This window comes from Orbicella franksi, chromosome 11 (assembly GCF_964199315.1).
Source record: "Orbicella franksi chromosome 11, jaOrbFran1.1, whole genome shotgun sequence".
NCBI lineage: Eukaryota > Metazoa > Cnidaria > Anthozoa > Scleractinia > Merulinidae > Orbicella > Orbicella franksi.
In genome coordinates, this window is record NC_138155.1 from 15,089,401 (window position 1) to 15,106,900 (window position 17,500).

At 37.5% G+C, this 17,500-nt stretch overlaps 1 protein-coding gene across 1 annotated transcript in view; it reads right to left on the minus strand.

Moving 5' to 3' along the window:
- LOC145502139 (unconventional myosin-If-like) overlaps positions 1 to 17,500 on the minus strand; it is a 32,938-nt gene that overhangs the window by 3,414 nt on the left and 12,024 nt on the right. The window contains exons 13-28 of the mRNA XM_081481413.1: positions 16,882 to 16,962; positions 12,004 to 12,090; positions 11,730 to 11,813; positions 11,048 to 11,134; positions 9,738 to 9,830; positions 8,459 to 8,544; positions 7,855 to 7,945; positions 7,217 to 7,323; positions 6,133 to 6,231; positions 4,594 to 4,738; positions 3,999 to 4,110; positions 3,248 to 3,349; positions 2,313 to 2,420; positions 2,143 to 2,198; positions 1,623 to 1,676; positions 1,447 to 1,532 (exon numbers count right to left, since the gene is read on the minus strand). Coding sequence (XP_081337539.1) covers positions 1,447 to 1,532; positions 1,623 to 1,676; positions 2,143 to 2,198; positions 2,313 to 2,420; positions 3,248 to 3,349; positions 3,999 to 4,110; positions 4,594 to 4,738; positions 6,133 to 6,231; positions 7,217 to 7,323; positions 7,855 to 7,945; positions 8,459 to 8,544; positions 9,738 to 9,830; positions 11,048 to 11,134; positions 11,730 to 11,813; positions 12,004 to 12,090; positions 16,882 to 16,962 — 1,478 coding nt within the window. The remainder of the gene's footprint in view (positions 1 to 1,446; positions 1,533 to 1,622; positions 1,677 to 2,142; positions 2,199 to 2,312; positions 2,421 to 3,247; positions 3,350 to 3,998; positions 4,111 to 4,593; positions 4,739 to 6,132; positions 6,232 to 7,216; positions 7,324 to 7,854; positions 7,946 to 8,458; positions 8,545 to 9,737; positions 9,831 to 11,047; positions 11,135 to 11,729; positions 11,814 to 12,003; positions 12,091 to 16,881; positions 16,963 to 17,500) is intronic.

Consider the following 17,500-nt stretch of genomic DNA (forward strand, 5'->3'; position numbering starts at 1 on the left):
TACTTTGCTCGCTGCTGTGCCCTGAAACGGACTGGAACATTCGCATCGGAAAGCAAGGTTATGTGTTTATTCAGTTAACTGATTTTAAGAAATGATGTTTTGATGTGTCATTCCTGACATCAATCAGTGTTTCAAAAAGTATTTTGATACTCAGAAAAGTTGAATTTTTCAATAAATTAATCTCATAAACATTTTGTTTCTTTGGTCTGTTAAACTCGAGTTAAAGCAATGGTTCTCGGCTTACCAAGACCAATTTTGTGCTTGGTTTAGTCTCGCTCGACTGCTGACTGAGACCGCTCGAGTATTTTTTCTGAGTCATTTTCTAAGAAACGGCTTTATCTTTCTTCTTCCTGCTTCTGGTACCTGTTCAATGCCTCGACAAGACTTTTCTGTACCTCATCTTTGGCCCAGTCACGTAAAATATTATCAAAATTCTCAAAATGTTCCGCCATTTTGAAACACAGAGGGAAAAACTTTGAAATGATGACGTCAATCGTGCGTCTGTCGTCTAATAGATCATAGGCGAGAACCAATCAAAATGCGAGAATAACTTGGGTTATTATATAAACACTGATAAACGGGTATTTCTCGTCAGCTTGATTGTATCGCTGAATGTACCGGGATGGACACCACCTCTTCGTCATTGTAGTTTTTTAAAACCGGAAAATACCGGTGGGTTCGTTGGTAGAAATAGAGACAAGACTTAGTGGAGTTGACATATTATGAATAACTTGTCTAGCCTGGTCATTCAGTTACAATAGAGGGTGGGATAAAGGGGGAAAAAATGAAAAATAACTAAAATAGAAAGACGAGTTATTATTAAACGAAAGTGGAACAAGGAGGAAGGTCTGGAAAGACTGAAAGGATGGCAAACGAAGAACCGCAAGTTTTCCATAGAAGTATCCGTGACGTAATCTCTTTCAGAGCACACGTGATTTACTGTCTCGTCTAAACACCTGCGTCTCTTATCCTGGGCATGCGCTTACTGTCGTAAGTCATTATAAACATGAAATAAGACAGAGAACTGTTTTTAACAAAGCCCTATATAATGGCTGGTGCGGCAAACATATTCCGTGGACTGAAATGTCAGTCCGTTTTTAAAAGCTTGGTGAACATGGCACAAGTGACTTTAAACGGTTTGTGCATCTTCAAAAGTTTAGCCTGAATTTGCCAAGTTCTTCGTTTGTAGTATGTGTCAATCTTTCAAAAATTAATTGTGTTCGTGGCTAAAATACCACGACTGAGCTCCTTTAAATATAACTGTAAGAGAAAATAGAAACACTTACAAGAGTTGATTACAGTAACAGTCAGACTAACGTCATCACTAAGTCTGTGCCATCATGATGCAACGAACACATGTACAGTGGTTAAATTTATATGCAAATTTGACTGAAAACCCCAGCATTGACAGCGTCGTATATTCGATACCTGAAGTTTCTTGCTCACCTAACTGTCACTGAATATATATCGGCCATCTTTAGCTTTCGTTTGACCGTGAAAGCGTTGTCTCCAGGTTTATATTTGCTTTTCAACTATTAAACAAAACAAAACAAAAGGTAATGATAATAACTCGGAGATTGATGTCCGTTAGCGAACTGGGAACGACTATGTTTTTCACTAACCTGGCCGATGACGTATAAACAACTCGCGGTCAGAACGAGGATGCGATCTTGTTCCTGTGGCGAAAAAAAAAAAAAAAAAGTCGCATGCAAAGGGAATTGAGAAAATTAATCACCATAATAACACTGGAAAAATTCAAAGCGTACTACGATTCCAGCAGACACAGTACAGTTGTAGTGTGTAAAGAAAAGTAGTTCTTCAGAAGCGTACAGAGTATAGGTCAATGCTGACAGATTTTATCGGTATTTCTAGTTCACCTTTGTTAAATCAAAATTCTCGGTGCCCACTTATGCTTTATCCTGAAAAGTCTAAGCCGTGGACGCTAGGGGAGACGACTAGACATGCTAGAGAGAATTTTCTCGAGCAGCAAAGTCGACTAGTGACTTGCAAATTCAACTGTTAGCAAAATAAGTAATTTTACTGAGTTAAAAAAGTCTAAACATAGGAAAACGGATACGGAGTTAGAAGAGGGGGCGAAATGGGATATTAATATTACGAAAATATAAAAATTAAAAAACTTACCTTCCCATCTCTGCAGTACTTCTTTACTTCAGCCGCAAATTCAACTCTGGTGTCCGCTGAAGTGAAAGGTACAGCGAATACATATGATCAAATTTTAGTCACATTAGTTTCAAGATATGGAAAACAAAACAACATCAAGTAATCAAGCCACATCTAGATCTACAACATACCTATGACGCTTTGTAAAGATGGGTTGTTTTGGAAGTCCATGTAATCTCCTTTGAAACCCATATCCCATGAATCCCTTCTTTTCTTTTTATCACCAAGCACATCAACACCTATGATGACGTAGATTTTGAGTGTTAAAATATTGATATCTGCGTCCTCACTTTTTTAATTCCAATTCGATCTGGAAACAGTGCACGAGTAGCCATATCTGTGTTTGTAACTGCTAATTCCAGTTACATTTTACATTTTTGCATTAACATATATCAAACTCTGCAGAAAAAAATTATTGAATGAAAATTGACCTTACGTGACCCATAGCCCTCAGATACAACTGCAGTTTAAAACCGTTATCTACGCCATACTGATAAATCTGTAATGATTCGATCTTTCCAATGAGCGCTCTTCAGTGAGTGTCAATTTTTTTCAATGGGCGCTCCTATTTCAATCTGAGCGCCCAAAGCTTAAGTCCTAATAATTAGTCTATTCTTTGTCAGTCCTCTTGAATGAACATTCAAGAGGACTGACGATAATATAAGGTCTGCTTTGTCATCTGAACATGATATTGCACGTTACGACTATCAGAACCCCTGTTGTGACAGTTATTGAATTAGTTAATGTTGTATTATATCACATTTAAATGTATATGTTGAAAAAGAAATGAGCGACCTGTTCCTAATGGGCGCCTTTTCTCCTATGAGCGCCTCTCTTGAGCTACCAGAAGGTTAATAAGCGCCAGGGCGCGCTAAAGCGAACCATTATAAGCTATTATGGTAAGATTAAACCTATTATAAAAGAGTGCGTAAGAGCTACAACTACAAAAAACCTCGTCTGTGGAAGTTGCGTGCTCAGTTGACATTAACGGACTATGCAACTAGCGTGTAATGAGGTGATGCATAGCTTGGCGGCAATAGAAAGTCACTTTCTGTCTTTTACTAACAAAACTTTTCATTACCTTGTATCAGCTTCTTGATCGCTATCAACTTATCAAGCGCATCACGATCCCTGTATCGGCGGTAAGCTCGCTGAATCACTACTACACCTTAAAATAAAAGTTTTAAGTAAAAAAGTTAAAAAGATCTTAAATAAAGTATACTGAGCTGTATATATTTGTTATTGATTTAATTATCACTGCGATGGACTAGATCTAATTGATTTATTAATGCTCATGATTAATTAACCCTTTTTTCACTTGGACTCGATATAAATTGACAAAATGGCCAAAAAGTGAAAATTGAGAAATCATTTCTTAAACAGTTTTGTCCACCATCTTCATTCTTTTAAGCAAACTATTTATTTCATTTCGGTGTTATTTAACTGACAGTTCTTGTATCGAGTTGTAATTATGGCTACTAGCTATATCGTATTAAAAAAAAAAACTAGCATATGAAAGCTCTTATGGCAGCTTTGAGTTTAGTAAGTTTTTGAATTTTGAAAAAGCAGCCGGCGCGAATCGCGGGAAAGCGTGTGTGAGCGAGTCACCATTGATTTTGATTATACTCCTGATTGGTCCTGATTGGCTGAAAAAGTGGCGGGATTTTTTTCAAACCAATCATTAAGTGTAGAAATGCAAGGCCAAAACAAGTGCAAACAACATTCGACACTCAAGTAAAAATACGCTCTAAATAATTAATCAAATCGGAATAAGAGGTATAAATATGATAGCACTGTACTTCTACTCGCTAACGAACCTTTTCGTATTTGTAGGAACTTCTTTCTCAATCTGTAGGTCCGATAAACACCTTGAATTATGATGCAATACTTCTCCAGAATAGCATTTTTGATATCTTCAAGCTGATTAAGCTGTAAGAGATAGAGCAAATTTTTTCTTGCGCGGAATTGCGGAAAGAAGATCAAGTTAGTGCATTGGGTTTTGGTGGAAGAGGGGTGCTGAGATGAAGGTGATTGTATACGGCTTTGGTTCTTAATACACCGTACAAGACGTTCGAAAATAGCTCCCATCCCCACTCCCTCTCTTCTACGAATATAAACCATGGATTCATATCAATTGCAGATTTAGAGAGTTGAGATGTGAATTTTTGCATTACAAGAAGGAAGTGCATTAAATACCCCCTTTTTAAGCAAGTTTTACAATGCAGTGTTTTTGTACAAACAAAAGAAATTTTGCATAATCTAATCGTTACACGAGAGATTTAGATGAAGTTTACAAAAAACCATTTAAACTTTGAAAGGCTCTTTGCCTTCAGTTTTCACATCTAGGATTTTACGAGTGGGGGAAAGGAAACTTCCGTGTGTTGCTTCTTGCTGTGAGTCTAAAAAACTTACCGTACTTGGTTCTTTTAGGAATAACTTTGTTTTACCAGCTTGCCATTTTGAGGGATCGATTCCAGCATCATTCATGATAATACGACAGCCTTCTGCTTGATCACCAGACCAACCCTTACAGACTTGTGGGGAAATAATGCCATATCTAAAGGGAAATATCATCAATGTCAGAAGGAACCTAAAGTAAGTCTGGACAAGCAGCCAGCCGGGGTTGCTTAGCTTAAATCTTTCTCAGCAATTACTTTCTTAACCATCCTAACGGGCTGCTATTAGTAAAATAACTGTCTTAGTGACTGCCGAGGGCAAGTGAAAATAAATTGAAAACAGGCTCAACTCTAGAAAGAGATGAGTGCCCGATAATCAAATAGCTCTATATTGGAAGAGAATATTAACTGGCTTTAGAGAATACTAATGACGGAGGTTTTGGACCAACAATTAAGAATAAAAATTAGCGATAATAATTTCGAATGACGTTTCGATGACTCGTTCATCATTTTCACATTCCACATTGTAGAGTTTTTAATCACATGCAACGAAGCTTTCAAGCGCATTCTTAATATATGAAGAACTCATAAGAATCTGACTTTTAGAATTTGAAAATTAACGAGTCATCGAAACGTCATTCGAAATTATTATCGCTTTAAAGAATAGCATAGTTTGAAATAATCGAGGAAGGTATATGTAATACAAAATTAAACGCTGTATGTGTGTATATCCTTTCTGTGAATTCATTGAAAGAGCTCATTTTGGCAAGTGAATATATATAGATATTTTTTCTATTTTTAGATAAATTATTTTTTTAGATAAATTAACCAGAACACGGCTGAACAAATTCCCAATTTTTAATGAATTCATTTTTCTTTCGTCATGACGTACACTCTCTGGCAATGATAAGGAAACGACAACATAACTAACTCGCTCATCAACTGTTCTGTTAAAATGTTGGACATTGTTTGAGTGATGGTGGATGGCTATCTCGTTGCCAGTTCCATCCTTTCTCGTTTGGAACCTCACAATTCCAATCTACCGCTCGATTGGATTCACTGATGTGAATTTCAGTCTGGATACTGTATTTATAATCGCTAGCTTTTGGTTGTTAAAATTACGGCGAGACAGTGCAATTTTCGAGTACACAAAACTTGTTTAAAAAGATCCTGTTCATAGTTCATTGTTTTGATGAAAACACTGTAAAACATGAGTTTAGCTTTAAAAAAAGGTTCAAAAAATGCCTAAATACTGTTTTACATGGTTGCCATGATCAAGCACAAAAGTCACGAAATAGGCAAATCTTTAGATGATTTACACAGTTGAATTTCTACAACGCCCCCACCCAGAGGCAGAAGGAGCTGGCCGCTATAGAGTGTTATACGAGTCAAGTGTATGTATCGGCAAACGGTCCCCGGGACAAAAAATATTGGCTGTTAGTAGAAGCTGTCTGTAACTCCAAATTTTCATTGATAACGGAAAAAATTCATGGGAATAAGTATGTAGAATATCATTTTGATCTTGTACGTGGATGAAAGGGTAAAGTAAACTAACCTATGAATGATCTGTTGGAACTGACGACGAAATGCAAACCCTGCTCGTCTGACACGAATATTTTCCTTCAAACCGAGATAGTTGATCTGATGAACCACTCTAAAACAAGTAAGAAAAAATGCTGATTTATTAAATGAGAGAGCAGTCATTAAACATTTTAAACATACCCCCACACAGAACTCAAACAGATCAGTACAAGGATGGTAATGGAGTATTTTTACATGGTGTCATGGCAGCCATATTGGTTTTCCCAAAACAATCAAATGTTTACCATGTTGGAGTACCAAACCAATCCTGTGGGAGTTGAAGTCTTTTCTTATGTAAACACTTCCTTTAGTTCCACTAAATTTGTATGACTGTTGACCACGTGACTGAAATCATCCTTTAGCGGTCAGAAATAGAGAATCGTTTACTGGGTTTAAACACGTCTTGAGTATTTACTTTAGTTATACTGGATTGTTGAGGCACGGTTCTCCAACCAGTTAGGATAGCATATCAGGAAGGCAATGATTAAGACTCCACAGATTCTGCAGTTTTTCATGCAGTTGATGGAAAATCTGGTCATTATGCTAGGAATGGACTAGTATACAGGAGAAACAACCCGAAAGTCCCTACTCGCGTCTTCCTATAAAAACCCAATTAAAAGCTGGCTGTATGATTATGTTTAGAAAACTTGATAACACACTTTTAAAAGTTGACATTATGATTGTTTCTGGATTCATCCTTTCATAAAGAAAAAACATTTGACTTTTGTTCATCTTCGTACGCGGCTAAGCCGCACCAGGGCCAGTTTCCCTCTTTTCTAAGAGAACTTATTATGTAAGCTATAGAATTTCCCCTCTTCTTTAGCCCGTTTGCTTTCAAACGTAAGAGTGTAATTAAATAAATTGTAAAGTCTTTTGTCTTCACATATGCAACAGGAAACATCAATCTGGTCCTTTTCAAGTATAACAGCCATAAAGGCAGAACGCTTGCTATGAATTCCTCAGTTGTAGATATAATCACATTAACTTCGATGTTTACGTTTATTTATTTACATCAGGTTAGCAAATGATAAGTAAAAATTCAGCTACACCCAACAAACCTCTGGTCATCCCAGTCAAGAGGCTTCTTTGATTCACTGGGTTTGATACAACGAACATAATGAGGAGTGCATGTCATAATCTTGGTAATCAGTGCTGCTGCCTGAGACTGTAAAAGAAAATAATAGACGTCTTCACATATCTTTCTGTTTTTCAACATCAAGGTATTGTTCCTGTCAGTTATTGTTCTTGTTGTCCTTGTTCTTCTTGTTGTTCTTGTTGCTGTTATTACTGTTTCTGTTGTTTACACGTTGTCAATGGAATTAACGGTAGGGTGCCCCTCTTTAATTTCATTTCACAACTGCGTCGTATGCATGGTACAATCATTAACACTGGCAATACATTTTCCTGCTAAACAAAACTGGTGACACCGTGACAGTAGATACACTGAATACACGTGACTTTTCAATGTTCTACGTAATTGTTGGCTGTTGCGCAGCTTTCAGGAAAGAAACTCACAGTTTGTTTCACCTACCACGTGAAAAACATCACAACAATTTTAGCTTATATTAGATGAATGTTATTGTAGCATGTCACAAAGCAAATTAAAATGCGGGTCTTTAGATCCAGCTGAGATATGATCCTTCAGTTAAAGTAATCGATGGAAAACTCTATAACAGCATTTCCTACAACACTGTACCTTTATCTTTGCCCCAGCAGTGTTGGATTTAGCACGACGTCCACCACTTTCGTTGTTTACAACCACAGGAAACAGATCTCGGACGAATGCACTAGAACAGAGACGGTATAAAACATTGTAACTATTGTCATCATGTTGTTTTCAACATTCGTGGTAACAACTTACAGGAATCCGCCAGTGTCGGAAGAAGTAGTAAGGAAGAAGTAACAAATTTTTTTCCGAAGAGAAAATCATTATTAGAGCAACTCTCCGCTGGACGGAGAAGATTGGATACCAATTTCTTGAAGTCTGCCAGACTTTTTCAATTTGACATCACAAATCTGTGCATGCGCAATTCTTTCTATGACTACTTTTATAACTTCATTGCACTTTATATAAATATGTTATGTTTCCATCATAAGAAAGATGTCTTCCAGGCCATGCTCATATGATAGCGCTCCTTTCAATAACAACAACCCAATTGCAACAGATGAGTTTTCCATTAAAGCATCATTTTACATCTGTGAATCCCTAACCACAACACATCTTATCAAATCAATCAAATCCAAAACTGGTAAGTCTTGCACTTGCTTCAACTATAATCTAACCGTACGTGACGACTTACTTTTCACTAGACTGCATTAACGCGATCATATCGTTCGATAGGACATCTTTGTTTTTCTCACAAAATCCTTTAGCCTCATAATCCACCTAAGAACAAATTTAAAAGAGTATTAAATGTGATTTACTCAAAATCTAATTTTTATTTATAACCCTGAATATTTTTATTTACCATCGTATTGTAAGCGTTTTTAATATATTTAGCTGTATAAAGTTAAAGCGAAATTTGAAGTCAGATTATTATGTAATGAGTGTACTTAACACTGATTCTTCTGCAAGATGGCCATTAACAAACAATTATCTTGATATCACTAGCGCGCAAATCCCTCTTAGATTTCATTCCAGTTCAGAGTACAAATTGCGACCAGTATTATTTAATTTGTGTCCGGTATGGTGGATGATATCCATGTAGAAGCGAGTGTAAATGTAATAACCCAGACGGTAATTGTAGAGTTGAAATGGCACTTGAAATAAGTGTGATGCGCAATGAATGTTATTCATGTTAGCATCAGTATAGGCTAAACGTTATTTTCAGTCTTGAAAAATTTGTTGTTCCCTGTTAGCGATGTGTCTCAACGGTAGTTTTCAAGGCTGTTTAGCGCGAACTGCTCTGAATATTGAGCAAGAAAACTGTAAAAGGGACAATGGCTCGAAATTTGGGCAAAATCTGCTGCGGAAGCAAAACGTTTTCAATAAATTCAGAAATCATTTCTGTCTCACACAACAAACGGGGAAGCAAAACAACCAGTTACACTAATATTTCTTTCTTTAGTGTTTATAATACCCTTTTAATTCCCAAGACTTTCAAATGTAAGGCTTGGTAACCTACAACCTGTCATAATTGTTGATACACATCAGTTTACATACATTTTGCCCCCAACCCCAGTACAATGTTGACAAAACACTTTGATTGGATACGTCAATGCATTTTGCCATTTTTCAACATTGAAGGGGGAAAGGGGTTTTGACACGTTTGAGGCAGTTGCTATGATCGAAATCTAAAACATTTGCTTGTGTTTCAGCTAAATGTGCTAAATGCTTGTAATTATAGAATGTCTAATAAGATATTTTCCTGCGTGCAACGTCAAACAATAGCCCTTTTCACGGTTACCTTTGCTCATTTGCATTACAATAAAATCTAGCATGTATGTGAGGCAATTTCGGGCTATTTTGTAGTTTTAGTCCGAAATTTCCTCGCATCCAGGTTGGATTACATTGTAATGCAAATGAGAAAAATTAACCGTGAAAAGGGCAGTCCCGGTCGAACTTTATCGCATACTCACATTTCCAGCATAGTGGGTAATAGTGAAGTAGTTCGACTGCGCTCTGAAGTAACGAGAGAAATCGTTGTTTGAAGCCACCACTGCTCGGAGTTTCTACAGAACAGAAGAAACCCAAAATATTATCACACATTGAGCCGTCTTACACCTTCGTGCTCTCAAAGTATTCTTGGATTCCAACAATAAAAGTATTTAAATTTTGCGCATAACTAGTTCCAAAATTAAACACATTATTATTGCCTCTCGTAGTCTTAGTTAAATTTTCATTGTCTATCATTTTAGATCAGCTGAAGAAAGTGTATAACTTCTAACAATTTGACGAAATACAGGAATAAGCCTATTCATCAGTCACTCAAAATTGCTGACTTTTTACTGATTTTTTAATACCCCAAATTTATCTGTATATATTTAGACGTTATTGTCAAACACGAAAGACAGTGTTTGACCACATTTCCAAACACCAAGAAGAGAGTTGAAAATACGACGCGTAGCGGAGTATTTTTAACGAACTGCGAGTTGTTTGGAAATGTGGTCAAACACTGTCTTCAGTGTTTGATATATCTTCTCAATCGAAACTAAAACTAAGTAGAAAACGGAAAAATAAAATCGTAAAAATCTAGACTAATTAAGATCAGATATCCAAACAACGTCACGGTCATGATTTTCTTTGTTTAAACTAGATGAATTATTAATGAGTTTGAGAAATATTACGTCTCCTGTTCATCAACCTAAGCAACCGTTAAATGACAACTATGTTTAACAACATTTTCCGCTTTAATTAATGTTATTTCAAGTTTTCTGATTGTACTGAGTTTTTTCCACTTACATGAGCAACAATTTATTAATTAGATAAATCTCTTGAGATTTAAAATTGAATTTGTAACAAGGTCGTTTCTCTCTATGACTCCATTATTGCCTCATTTTTCCACTGGCAACTAAGTTTTCTCAGTCACGTCCTTCGCTTTTTCGTTATTAAATGAATTAGGTAAACTTAAAGTAAGTCAATAAAATAAAATTGACCTCATTACGACTCTACAAACCCCCTTCAATCTACTCCGTCTAAGAAAGCCAAGGAAAGCCCGGTCTGAACAGCTATAGGAGTTTGACCAAACTCTATTCAGTTTAGAAAAATTGCGTTGTTTCGCATCTTCGACAGTTGCCTGAGTGATCAGAATATCCTGACCAGAGCATCCAGATTAGGCTATCCTGATCAAAATGTCCAGATCAGAATATCGTGATCAAAATGTCCAGATCACAATAACCTGATCGGAATAACCTGGAGGGCAAGAAGTGTAAACAAAAGATCACGTTACCTCCATGAGTGTTTTCTCTGAGCCCTCAGACACAGCGTGCATGGTGCTGCACACGTCATCAAGAGTGCTCATAATCCCGGGGGGACGCTGAAAATAGAATGTGGATTAGATTTGGTTATTAGTATAACTCTGTACGACTGTATGCAACACCAATTCTCGAAAACTGTCCTTGCAAAATGTCGACTAACCAATGGCGTGCAATACAGTGGCTTGTTACCCTACAGGTGTATATTACTAGTAGTCAGTTACTTATTTTCCATCTAATTCCTTCGGAGAAACACACCCTGCCCTATCATGCAAAAAATAAATTATGGCGTGACATGACAACTGTCCCAGGAAATGTGAGTTCAATGTACGATTTTTGTGAGGCAGATTTAAAAACTCAAAATTTCATGAAGAATGTATAGACTCCTTGCTGTTTTTGCCACCCAGAACTTTTTTTTTTGTTCTTGTTTTTGTTAGCCAATTTAGCTTTCAATAGTTCACCCAAACGGCTGAAAATTTCACAAATGATTGAGTCTTAGAGGCTCTTTGATTGTTTGGAGTCAACTTTTATCCAGCAAGATATCTTCTCAACTCAAAGTGGTATGCAGACTACATGTAACAGTACGTCAGTAAAGGTTCCCCTATAGCTTTTTATCCCAAGAATCGTGATGACGCTCTGAAGGTGCAGTAACTGTACCTTACTCTCGATGAGCTCACAGACTGTTTTATTATTGAAATATTTGACTTCCTGCCACGTGATCCCTTCTTGTACATACTCCTCCTAAAAAACAGGTGAGTTCAAAAAAGTTCTCCCAAGAATATATAAAGGGCTAGAAATCGAGCAAGACACGGAAAATTACTTTCTGACCTGTCGAGCAGTTAAGGAAAATTTCTATACTGTTGATGAATAGTTTCCATAATTTGCTATTTATTCCTTTCAGTGTTAAACAAAATGCATGAGGCAGCCCTACCTGCTCCAATTTGAGTGTGAGTTCAATGAAGATTTGCTGCAACTTCTCGTTGACAAAGTTGATGGCAAATTGTTCAAACTGATTGTTCTGTTCGTGAAATAAAAATGGTTTTAGTATTCAGTAAAGTTCTATAGTCCTTTTTTTAAGAGTCCCTGTCCATAAATATGGAAAATAACTCGGCAAGGGTCGAAAATTCGATTTCGCTCATATTTTTAAGGTAGATAGGCTAGGGCAGGACAAAAGCTACTGGATAGTTTTTTTGGCAAAATATCCCTTTATTTCAAAGAAATATGCAAATTACCAAATTCCGTTAAAACCGTCATTTGACGCACCGTTTTATTAAACAAATTTGAGAGCCTCGCATGCAAAACCACATCATTCTTCCGTCTTTAAAACACTCAAATATTTTTGTGCAATGTTTAATTGTATACTGGGTTGATTTTAGGGAATGTTGCGGTTTTTGTTGGGTGCAAAATAATTAAATTTCGAAGACATGTATTTCATTCACTTAAAAGGACTTCGTACAAATAATTGATTTTCACCATGTGCGAAACCTTCAAATGGATTAAGCTTCTGGTGGCTGAATCGCAGAAGGATGATCTACAGATTCCTGTAAAAATTTCTTTGGGCAAATGATTGTGAGCGACGCGAGAGCTTTTCAAAGTACGTTAAAAATGCAGATATTTGACCATCCGTCGTCAAATTTCAATTTACGGGTTAGAGATATATTTTAGCACGCGCCACATGTCTTGAGCTATATTAAGTTGAAAGAGACACAGAGCTGATAATTTCGAAATGTTCTGACCTTATTTGCTGTAAAAGGCAGATCCAAAAGCCGATTTGACGTGTTTCTGTCACCATTCGTCGCGCATAAAGCAGAAGTTTGCTTTTGTTTACACAACGTCTGATGTGCAACGCCAACTGTCAACTTATTTAATGGTCGAATACCATGAATCTATGACTCTCTGTCGACAAATATGATCACCACTGCATCTAAGTCAAAAACGGATAAGTGATTTGTAGATAGTTGCTTGCTTTGCACTACACCAAAATATTACGTTTGATCATCGTTTGATCTATTGCTGCTTGAATCCTTGCCTGCAGTGGTTCCTTGTTTGTTCGTCACGCAATGCTGTCATCCCATTTTAGGGGGTAGGGGTAGGACAATTTCTATCCTAATAAGTAAGGGCAGGAGCCATAATCGGGGACGGAGACCGTAAACGCGCGCCATTTCTAGTATTGGGGTTGTCCCCATGATATGGGACAATAATTCTATTTTTAGAACAAATTGCGCCATCGCCTGCGCCACACGCGCGTACATGCTGCGAGGATTTTTGCGGATGTCGCGCGGGGGAAATGGCGTCCGAAATTCCCGAAATTGTTCATGTTTTTGGCCCACAACTCAACCCGTTTACGTCTGTTGGAATTTTGCTTAAGTATTTTCGTCGTAAGCTGCTCCAGTTTGAGTGAAGTAAGGCAGTGTCGAATTTAGGTATGTTCCGCTGTAAGCTTATATATATCGCTGACCAAGTTGTGTTCCGACGGATGCTTCTTTTACATGAGCTATACATTACTCCACTTTAAATTTCACATATGTTGAAGATTAACAGCTTTTCCATTACACAGTAAAAAACTAGCTGGATATATTTAGATATAGCAGAGCTTCAGGACTTCATAGTTTCCAAGCTCCTCTTGCCACACGCTTGCGAGGAATTTGTCAGTCTATCGCGACCGAAAAGTAAAACAAAATAATTGCTAGTTTGAGTTTCGCTTGAATTGTAAGCAACGCTTGATGTTTCATCAAGGCCCAATAACTTTACGTCCGTAGACACTGCTCAGTTTTATTCGTGCAAAATCCAGTAAATTCTCTGTTGTCGATGAATGAGAGCGCCCGCCGATGCGTGTTTTGTACAGTCAGTAAACATGACAAATTGTACTTCCGCCGCACTTTCGTGTGAAAGCGTACATCGAACTCAAACAATAACTATAGTTTTTAAATATGTTTAAGATTGATAAATGTTTGCGAACATGTTAAAAGCTAAGCTGAAAATATGTGAATAAAGGAGAAATAAGCAGCAAAGTTACGATGACGCTTTCTTTAATCAACTTGGAATAACGATTTCGATTTTGTTGATCGAGTTTATATCAAAACTCCTTGTCTATTTTCATTTTCGCAGTGTAAAACTTCCCTATGCTTATGTTGAAGAAACACACATGATGTTGGTAGCCTTTTTTGCCTTCGTGAAATTTGTTACAGCATCTCAGCACAAAAGATAACGAAAGAAATCTTTGTCAAGATTTGTTGACAATTGAAAGCACCGACTCAGACTTGAAAGTGCACGAGCTGCACTATGCAAATGAGCCAATTGTACGCGTCAGACTTTCCTTTCAAAAGCTTTTGCAAACTCACCAAACAATGCAAGCAGAAATAATAAGAAACCATCAAAACATTTTTTGGTTATGATGAACCATTGTCTGAGAAACTCACAAATTAACTCGATACCAGAGTAGAGAGTTTTCTTGCTATATTCTTAAGTCAGAACAAACACAAAAACATACGCGTAAGCTTACAACTAGCGTGAGCAGATCTTATTATTCCGTTCCCAGCGCGAGATTGTAGTCTTGTTTTCGACCCTGAAAAACCCACCTTTTCCGTTAGCTCAGAGCATAAAACTACATATAAGCGCCCTGGCTCGTATTCCCTGCCTTATTCCTTGCCATCGCTGTGAAAAATACGCAAGAGAATCTCTCAACTCTCACCATTTGATCACGCAACGTGAAAACATCCACGCGAGAGCCCCCGACATGTGCGTGAATCCGCGCGGATATATGACGTCAGGATGGCGCAATTTGTTCTAAAAATAGAAAAATTGTCCCATATCATAGGTGCGCGCGAATCCCGAGACTTACGGTCTCCGTCCCCGATTATGGCTCCTGGTAAGGCTCTGTAAGGCTTGGAACCACAGGGAGCACACAAACTTGTTGAGTAGGAAGAGATTAAATTAAGCAATGAAAAGAATGAATAGCTAACCATTGCCTGTGTTGTCATCTTTTACTAGACCACCGCTACCTACATGCCTTGCGTAATGCTGTAACGATAAACTCGTACCTAGGTCTTTTCGCGCTGTGCAGTTATGTTTGGTTAACATATAATAGAGTGGGCTACCCTCGGGTAAATGGGAGGTGGCCGCTTAATAGGGGTTGGCCGCTTAATAGAGGTTGGTGTACCTTGAATATCTTTTCACCATGGGTTATAAATTTCTTAGTGAACAAGGAGTCAATTCAAGATAATCATTATAGACGTCATCCTTGGAGACCCAGGGGTAGTTAGTGGGAGCGGGGGAAAGTCTAAACGGGTGAGAAAAAAGTTCGGGCGAAGACCCGTTTAGACATTTTCCCCGCTCCCACTAACTGCCCCTGGGTCCCCGAGAATGACGTCTATCATGATTGTCTTGAATTGACTCCATGTGAACTAAGAAATTTAGCTAAATTTATAACCCGATGGTGAAAAGATATTCAAGGTACACCAACCTCTATTAAGCGGCCAACCCCTATTAAGCGGCCACTTCCCATTTACCCGAGGGTAGCCCACTGTATTATATGTAAACCAAAAATAATTGCACAGCGCGAAAAGACCTAGGTACGAGTTTAGCGTTACAGTATTACGCAGGGCATGTAGGTAGCGGTGGTCTAGTAAAAGATGACAACACGGGCAATGGTTAACTATTCATTCTTTTCATTGCTTAATTCAATCTCTTCCTACTCAACATGATTGTGTGCTCCCCGTGGTTCCAAGCCTCAGGGAGCCTTATTTATTAGGATAGAATTGTCCTACCCCTACCCTCTAAAATGGGATGGCAGCATTGCGTGACGAACAAACAAGGAACCACTGCAAGCAAGGATTCAAGTAGCAATAGATCAAACGATGATTAAACGTAATATTTTGGTGTAGTGCAAAGCAAGCAACTATCTACAAATTACTTATCCGTTTTTGACTTAGATGCAGTGGTGATCATATTTGTCGAAAGAGAGTCATAGATTCATGGTATTCGACCATTAAATAAGTTGACAGTTGGCGATGCACATCAGACGTTGTGTAAACAGAAGCAAACTTCTGCTTTATGTGCGACGAATGGTGACAGAAACACGTCAAATCGGCTTTTGGATCCCCCGTTTACAGCAAATAAGGTTAGAACATTTCGAAATTATCAACTCTGTGTCTATTTCAACTTAATATAGCTCAAGGCATGTGGCGCGTGCTAAAATATATGTCTAACACTATAAATTGAAATTTGTCGACGGATGGTCAAATATCTGCATTTTTAACGTACTTTGAAAAGCTCTCCCGTCGCTCACAATCGTTTGCCCAAATAAATTTTTACAGGAATCTGTAGACCATCCTTCTGCGATTCAACTACCAGAAGCTTAATCCATTTGAAGGTTTCGCACATGGTGAAAATCAATATTTTTACGAAGTCCTTTTAAGTGAATGAAATACATGTCTTCGAAATTTAATTATTTTGCAGCCAAAAAGACAACGCAGCATTCCCTAAAATCAACCCAGTATACAATTAAACATTGCACAAAAATATTTGAGTGTTTTAAAGATGGAAGAATGATATGGTTTTGCATGCGAGGCTCTCAAACTTGTTTAATAAAATGGTGCGTCAAATGACGATTTTAACGGAATTTGGTAATTTGCATATTTCTTTGAAATAAAGGGATATTTTGCCAAAAAAACTATCCAGTAGTTTTTGCCATGCCCTAGCCTATCTACCATAGGAATATGAGCGAGATCGAATTTTCGACCCTTGCCGCGAAATTAAGAATTTGAATGATTTTTACAGGCAGCCACTCTTAATAATTAGGCGATTATACCTCAAAAATCTCAAAACCATAGATATCAAGAACTCCGATGGACACTTCTTCCTTTTCTTTTTGCATAGCATCATTTATACGCTGAAAACAACAATTAGGATGAATGAAACAAATTAATCAGTCAATAGGTGGCTTGAGTTCTAACTTGACCTTAGCAAAGTGTGTAGCTTATTTTTGGCTCATTCTTTGCCACACAGCCGATCTATTCTCAATTGCACTTTTACATGATTCCTGCACAAACTAGGAAAAAATTGAAAAATAATTAACGTAAATTCCTTCCATTTTGAATAGGGCACGTTCGATATATCAACATTCTAACATGGCTCCGGGGCTTTCGGGTCAAAATTGCAATTTTTTTAGGTTTTTTTTGTCCCTCAATTCCCAAAGGAGACTTGGATACATAGAAAACACCACCAAATATGGAAGTTTGTCCCTAGGGCCTCGGAGCCATGCCAGAATATTGATATATCGAATGTGGTCTATTGGTTACTTTATTTGTATTCTTGAATTATTTCAATGCATATTAAATTGGTTGATCCTTCACAACTCGATTTTCTTTTGTGTGGACTTCAAAGAACTATAAGTTGTCTAATGTAAAAAATCATTTGTATGGTGAAGG